Source organism: Vigna unguiculata, chromosome 9, assembly GCF_004118075.2.
Source record: "Vigna unguiculata cultivar IT97K-499-35 chromosome 9, ASM411807v1, whole genome shotgun sequence".
NCBI lineage: Eukaryota > Viridiplantae > Streptophyta > Magnoliopsida > Fabales > Fabaceae > Vigna > Vigna unguiculata.
The window spans coordinates 9778108-9786687 of NC_040287.1; the positions used below are offsets into that span (position 1 = coordinate 9778108).

Consider the following 8580-nt stretch of genomic DNA (forward strand, 5'->3'; position numbering starts at 1 on the left):
TCATCGCAAAAGAGAGTACCACACAGCAGGACACACAACAAAAACAAAAGGGTAAGCTAGAGCCAAAAGTGGTTTTATCATGCAATCAGATATGCTTTCACAGTCAATTATACATACATCACCCAAACATATTATGACCTTCCAAAACAATACACTAAGACTCGACTCATCCGGATACATATAACCTGGTTGGATTCAGCGGATGCTTGCACTTGTGGTGGATATATCTCTGCTCACCCCCGAGCTATGTGTTACAAGTGTAACAATGAATCAATTTCCCTCACACACAAGGTTAGCCCTTAATGAGTTTCAGGCCTCCTGCTACTCTCACCACAGGAGTCAGTCTGCTCTAAGTGAGACTAACTGACTCCTTAGAGTGTCAGGATGCGATCCTTACCTTGAATCCTTACCAAGTTATATAGATGGGGCACCACCATGGACACCCACTAACAGGGGCCATGGAATTACGTCTCGACCACTGAAGCACGACCCTGAAGTCCCACCTAGAGACTTCAAGGAATTACGTACTGACCACACGACAAACATACACAAACAGCCAAGTAACAGATACAAATACCATACATAGGAACCTCATCCCCTCATTCATAACCAATCCTTATTTATCATACGTTGAATCAATACCAACTCGTCATTCCCAACCATGAGTAAAGTGTTTCTCTTCATACCAAAGCCATGCCACTGGATTACCAAACCATCATGTCCATTGTGCTCATGTCAAACTCGTGACCATATATATACATATATTCAACCTCTCGAGTATAATTCATATAAAGATTATGTCAAACTCATGATTCACACATAAAACCCTCTCCCAATCATGCATAAACATTCCCATTAAGTCATCATACAATAACTCATACAAGTACCAACTAAACATTCAAGCATAGAGGGAACCCAATTCAGGACGCATTCTCGCCCAGCTCGCGCCCAAGTTGGAGGATTTCGCTCAAGCGAGAAGGACTCTCGCTCAGGCGAGGTCCCTCCGCCTAGGCGAGAGCTCGACCCACACACCACAACGGCCTCTACGCATTCTCGCTTAGGCGAGACACTCGCTCGCTCAAAACTGAGCTGGTCGCCTGAGCGACCCCTCGCGTAAAAAGTCTGGGCGAGCCTCTGCTCATCTCACCTGGGCGAGACAGGCTCGCCTGGGCAAGATTATCAGGTCTCGCCACTGTTTTCCTGTGACAGCCATTCATACCAAGCCAAAAATAACACACTAAAGCATTTCACGCATCCAGGACATCATATCAACCACAAAATCGTAGTACAAGAGCCAAAATAGTGAAAAGGACGAATACAAGATTAGGTTCTAGCTTCCCGTACCTGGAATGAGCTAGTGCAAGGCCTCGACACCAGCAGCGGAGCACCACAGCTCAAGGAACAAAATTAGAAGCTGGAAAAATAGCAGAATGGAACAGAATAAGGGCATTGAGATGAACCTCAGAGTAAACACGAAAATAAAACCAGGAGAGATCTAGTATGAGCTAAGGAGCAACTTACGTGGGGTCGAAAGAGCTTGAGTAACCTTGACGAAGGCTAAGGATCAAACCCTAGCAAAACTTCTGTTGAGAACGAAGGGGTTTGAGGACTGATGTTTTCTGAAAGTGAGATGGGAGTAAGAGTGTTAGGCTGGTTTAGGGTCTTTGACTCCTAATGGGTCAGCCCTTAGGCCCAATTAGATCTGAGGCAACCCTTAAACATAAGGGTAGAAATATTGAGTCTTACATAATACACATTAAATTTTATAAAAATTCATAATTAATTATGATATTAAATAAAATTTAACTTAATAATCATTAATGCAGTTTAATTTTATTTAAAGAACAAAAATAGTCATTAATATTGTATAGTTGTATTAATATTTGATTTAATACTTTCTAATAAAAATTAAAAAAATAATCAATGAAATAACTAATGTTGCTAAAAATTAAAATATAATTGAACATAAAAGAATTTACATTAACATAGAATCCAACAAGAAATAATGTTAAACATTTATAAAAAGTTTTAAAAAAATAATAATTAAAGTATTAATTTGAAACTTCATTAAATTTCCAAAATGTTTATTTTGTATCATAGAGTTGTTGTTTAAAATTTTTAAAAGATATTTTTATTTCTATAAAATTTTTTATATGCACTTATATTGTTTTAATTAATGATTATTTCAATATAAAAATAATAAAACTAATTCCTATTAATTATTCGTTAATCAATGTTCTTTCGTAAACAATAAATATATATATATATATATATATATATATATATATTAAATATCATAATAGTTTTCGAGTTTCATATTTGTCCATCTTTATGAAATTTTTTTTCTAATTTTAGTACACGAAAAGATAGTTTGGCAATATAAAAGATTTCATTATCAACTAATAAAAGGTTTACTTTAATATATGAAATAAGTTAATCTAATAAATACTAATTTATTTGATTTAATTTATCATTTGAAAGATAGAGTATACAAATTATTTTATATTTGTAATTTAAAAAATAAAATAAAATAAAAATATTTTATTCAAATAAAACACAGACTATATAACCTTAATTGTAAAACCAATTATATTTAAATTTAAATGAAAAGCAATAACTTAAGAAATATACGTTAAATTTTTTAAAACTGTTTCTAAATAATAAAAAGTCTTAAAAGTGAGGTGTACTAGCTTTTAGATGTTTCCAAAGTATAGAGTGCAGAGTAAGTCTATGGTCATGAAATAAATGTTTGAAAAAACCTCCTTTTACTTAGTTCTTTCTTCTCCTTCTTCTTTGATCTCTATTCTTTCTTTCACATATTATCATTTCTTTCTTCTTTCTTATTCTTTCTTATTTTTTGATTGTGCATTTTATATTTCTTCCTCTCCAGTGTGTCAACCAATCGGACGGTGTCAGCTCCGACGTGTCTAAAAGCTTGATCGTGTCTGAACCAACATATCGTATTAGACGAAGCGACGGTATATATCATACACGTTTCCATCACATGTCTGTATCCGTCACGGGTATCCGACGCAGAACATCATTTTTGTGGCGTGTCACACCTAGCTCCTAGGTTATTTAAACAATTTTTCTCAATTATTCAGAACAAATATTCATTTTATCAGTAAATAATCTAAGCGTTATGTCTGAGATATGGCTCTCTTACCGAAATGGGACCCTTTGTCCCTTCACCACGAGTTTAAGAATGTAGCCGAAGGCATCCAAAGAAAAGAAAAGGGATTAGAATTTTCCACCACCACTGGTGCAGCAGCCACTAGACCCTAATGCCTATGTTGTATTTTTGCACTTTATGGGACAACCACACTTCATTCCCTAATAATCTACATCACTAAGTCAAGTTTCCATAAAATGCTAGGTAATGTCCTCTTCCAACTGTGAAAAGCCAGGATTGTTGTAGTACTTCAAATTAGCATAAGGATTTCCATGAAATCAACTCATCACGTAAAAAGTAATAACAAGTTGCACATATTATATCATTAACTTACACTGCTTTTAAATCTGAGATATTTATCTTCTTTTCTGTCCCTTACAAAACTCTTGCACCCCAAACAATTGATGACAAGTCTCTGTCAATGACCTAAACCTTCAATTATTTATTTATTTTGTATACGTAATAACTTAATTACAAATTTTATGTGTGTTTCTTTTATTCAAAGAGACCGATCCTCTTGTAATTGTTTACGAGATTGCTCTCACCAGCATCAGCTGCTCCTAAAACACTGACATGACACAGTCAGTTAGTTGGTAACAGCCATCTCATGCTGTTGGCAGCTAAATACATATATCCTTAAAAAACTGTTTACTAGGTTTTTCGTAGAATTAATTAAAAACCGTGACCTCTGAATTCAATCACTTAATTATTATGCTTTTAGTTGGGAACCCAAAAAATCTATAATACTATACTTGCTTCTGAGATCTAATTATACGAAGAAGAATTTAATTGTTTAATATACTTAAAAAGGTGAGTTTTCTTCCAAGTGGCCTCACCCAAATTTGTGAGATAATCCAAGTAGACGAGCATAAAAGTTGAACTCAACTTGGCACGAATTTCCATCAACTCAACTTTAGAAAGGCCGATTGGGAAAGACACTTGGGAAATAGATCCAAGCTTAATTTGATTAAGATCTACTTCCCATGATTACCCTTTTAATTAGTATGCGTAATGAGTTCAAATCACACCTTAATCAATTCAGGTCTAATCTTGCTCCTCACATGTCCCCTGCAGACCCCACAGGAACAGTATAACTATAACTAGCAACTTATTCTTCTATGGCCTCCACGTACATATATATATATATATATATATATATATATATATATATATATATATATATATATATATTTGGTTTCATACTGGGAGGTCTACAACGATGATGGAATACGAGTTAGATTAATTTAGGGTAAATTTTTAGAATTAATTTTGAACTGATATAAGTTTAAAAATTGTTAACATCCAACACTTTTGTCCTCTATCTATGCTTTTTTTTTCTTCCTTTTTAATTTCATCACATGCACTGTCATATAAAAATATTAATAAAACATTAGCTTTATAAAAATTTATTAAAACCTATTAGATTTGTTGTATTAAATGTATCACTTTCACCCTTCACCTTTTCTGTTCTTTTTTCTCTCGTCCTCTATGGTGTAGATTGATGATGGCTATATATAATAATATCTGATTTCGCTATCTGCCACACCATTTTCACACTCACTCACTCACCTTACCTTAGCATGTGAATCATGGAATACCCTCCATCATATAGCTTCGCTTCCTCTTCTCACTCCTCCCACCATCAACCACCCTCAACATCCCTCTCTTCACAGCGCAGCCTTATCTCAGTTCCATCTCTCAACCCTTCCACCACCACCGCCGCCGCCGCCACCTTCCACCAGTGCCTCACCACCCTCAAGGGCCACACCTCCCACATCTCCTCCCTAACCCTCTCCGGCAAATTCCTTTACACGGGCTCCTCCGACAGGGAAATCAGGTCCTGGAACCGCACCCCTCTCAGCTCCCACCCTCAAAACACCATTCTCGCCGGAAACGGCGCCGTTAAGTCCTTGATTATTCAATCCAACAAACTCTTCAGCGCCCACCAAGACCACAAAATCCGCGTCTGGAAAATCAGCGACACCAAACACGAACATGACGTTGACGAGCATAAAAAATACACGCACGTGGCCACACTCCCCACTCTCGGAGACCGCGCCTCGAAGGTTCTGATCCCGAAGAACCATGTCCAAATCCGAAGGCACAAGAAGTGCACGTGGGTTCATCACGTGGACACCGTGTCCGCGCTCGCCCTGTCGAAAGACGGGACCTTGCTGTACTCCGTTTCGTGGGACAGGAGCATAAAAATGTGGAGAACGAAGGACTTCGCGTGTGTGGAGTCTGTGACGAACGCACACGACGACGCCATAAACGCGGTGGCGGTTTCTTACGACGGGCGCGTGTACACGGGATCAGCAGACAAGAGAATCAAGGTGTGGAGGAAGGAGGAAGGGGAAAGAAAACACACGCTGGTGGAGTGTTTGGAGAAGCACAATTCCGGGGTGAATGCTTTGGCTCTGAGCAGTGACGAGAGGCATTTGTATTCGGGTGCATGCGATAGATCGGTGTTGGTTTGGGAGAAAAAGGGAGAGAGAATGGGGTTGGTGGGTGCGTTGAGGGGCCATACAAAATCCATTTTGTGTTTGGCTGTTGCGGGTGATTTGGTGTGCAGTGGCTCTGCTGATAAAACGATAAGAATTTGGCGAGGCTTTCATGCACAGTATTCTTGTTTAGCTGTTTTGGAAGGACACGGTGGTTCGATCAAGTGTTTAACTGCCGTGCTTGACCACTGTAACCCGTCGCACTCCCAGACATCTTTTCTTGTCTACAGTGGCGGTTTGGACTGCGACATTAAGGTTTGGCAGATTTTGGTTCCTTCTATCTGAATCATAGGACCCATGATCCTGTTCCTTCTGTTTTGTAAAGGGCAATTTAGCCTTTTTGTTTTGTTCACCCTAATTTTTTGTTGATCATATGAACTGTATACGATCTCTCCCCTTTGCCCCTCCTTTGACTAAAAGATGTTTGTGTTGTGTGTGGAAATAAATAAAGCCAAATATTTTATTGAGCTGGCCATTGTTCGGCCGACAATAATTTGATATCTGTTTCAGTTTTGACTTCGTTAAGCGGCACATTAGTATATACTCTCACTATTATTGTGAAGTGACGTAAGTTGTTTTAATGTGTTAAGCAGATCACTCTCAATTTGGGTTAGACCCCTGAAACACCAGAAATTATCAAGTGCCATGACATTATATTATTATTATTATTACTATTATCTCTGCTAATTTACATTATTTCATTACACATGTTCCATTTTTTATATTTTAAATTTTAATATTAACTCAAATTCTAAATTAGTAGTTAACACACATATATATATATATATAATAATAATATATTTATTGAATTAAAGATATATAATGAGAATATATATATATATATATATATATATATATATGTATATATATAATGTATAGTCAATTGAATTTACAAATATCATGAAATTATAAATAAATAAAATTCTTTTAATATTTTAATTAATTATAAGGAAAATAACTTTTTGATTACTAAATTTTAATAATTTTTTATCAATACTAAATTTTGACAATTTTCTCTGAAATTGTACCGAAGTCTTGAATTTTACTATTTAGAAGCATAATCTTTAAAATCACTTGTATTAAAGTTAATTTAGCAGGAAATAATTAAATAATCAGTTTAGACAACTTAGATATTGGACTTCGTACTATAACTATAGTAAAAAAAGGTACATTTAGCACCAAATATAACCATTAATAAAAACTGTAACTATGATTATTTTATTTATGAAGCTAAAACTTTTCAATAAGTTAACAAGCTTAAGTCATCAGTTGTTTTATAAGTGTATAGTTGAAACTTGAAGAACTTAACCCTTAGCTTTGAAAGCTTTTGCTTTTAACATACTTGGGATAATCCATACAAAAAAAAAAAAAAAGAAAAAAAGACAGTAAAGTTAGATGTAAAATTGGCAACATAATCCCAGTATTTTGGACATTTTTCCATTTTACTGCACGAATAAGACAAACTATATATAACAAAATAATAACATCTATTCAATTGAGTATTTATCTGTACTAACAAATGACGAACACCTACATAATTACCAATTTACTAATACACAACATGTATGACATCGTCCACTCTCAACAAGTCAATCTAACCAACAATATCAAGTTAAATACATGTTTAGTTTATAAATTGAAAAAACAAAGTCCAATATCTCACGTTTAAAAAGAGAACATCTATTAAATTCATATATAATCAACAAAACAAACTCATACATAATTATTAAATTAGATACATATATAATCTAACTCATTCAGAATTTTTATTTGACTGCGACAATAAGATTTGGCACGTTTTAGTACCCTGGATCTAATATATAGCTGCTAAAGGACCAGTTTTTGTTATTATTATTTTTTTTAGAAAGAGATTAAAATGGAATAACTAGAAGATATTTATAAGTTTTTATGTAATAGATTAAATTAATAATTACTTGTACTTATTTTATAATCAATATTTTATTACTTACAATACAAGATATTAATATATTATCGATGAAATTTAATTGATGGAAAAAATATTTATTTGTAGATTTATATCTATTGATTTTATAGATAGAAAATAACTGTCTGCAAAACAAAATTTATTAGCATATTTAATGGATTTATCAACAATTCAGAACTTTAATTATATTAATAGGCACTAAAGTTCTACCTTAGTTTTGACAACCGATGAATTTTCCTATCTTTTAATAAAATTTATCGACTAAGAATTTTATTTTGTCGATAAATCCAATTGTTCATTTTTTTTTCAGTGTAGAAGTCTTTAAAAGATTTTTAAAGAAAAACTAGAGGTAAGTGTGTTTAGGGGTAACTAAATGTAACTTTTAAAACTTTCTTATTTATTATACAACTTGTGATAACAAGGTCCAATGTTCTTAAAAAAAGTCTCATACTTTATTCACTACAAGAAAGTTATCCATTATCAATGAAATATTATTAAGAAAAAAAAAACCTTTGAAATTTATCTTTTGACGAATTATTATCGATAGATATAGAGTGGTAAGTAATTTTAATATTGCTGGTGAAAATTTCTTTTAATAAGACCGACATTTATATTAAACAATAAATCGATCGGTAAAGTTAATGTATTGACACAAATAAAATGTTTTTCATTTTTATATATGCAGGTCATTAGGATTCTCTCGATAATGTGTTGTGAAATACTATTGAGTATTTCCTTTGGTTTGGTCTATAGGTAAAATTAAAACAATAAATAAAAGTATATTGGTACTCTTCGAAAGTAGACTAAAGATCTCAAATGTAAATATATCTCAATTGAATATGTCATTCAAAGCTAGCAAACTGGAAACCAAATCCAAATTCACGCTAGAAAAATAGAAAAAAGTGACAGAAATTTCGGTCACTAAATTAGTAAGTGATTTCACTGATGAAAGTAGTGGTCGA

General features: G+C 33.8%; 1 protein-coding gene across 1 annotated transcript; it reads left to right on the forward strand.

Annotated features, from left to right (window-relative positions):
- Positions 1–4696: 4696 nt before the first annotated feature.
- Positions 4697–6166, forward strand: LOC114196302 (protein JINGUBANG-like). Its single transcript, XM_028086904.1, has one exon. The coding sequence runs from the start codon at positions 4762–4764 to the stop codon at positions 5956–5958; it is 1197 nt and encodes a 398-aa protein (XP_027942705.1). The 5' UTR covers positions 4697–4761; the 3' UTR covers positions 5959–6166.
- The last annotated feature ends 2414 nt before the right edge of the window (positions 6167–8580 follow it).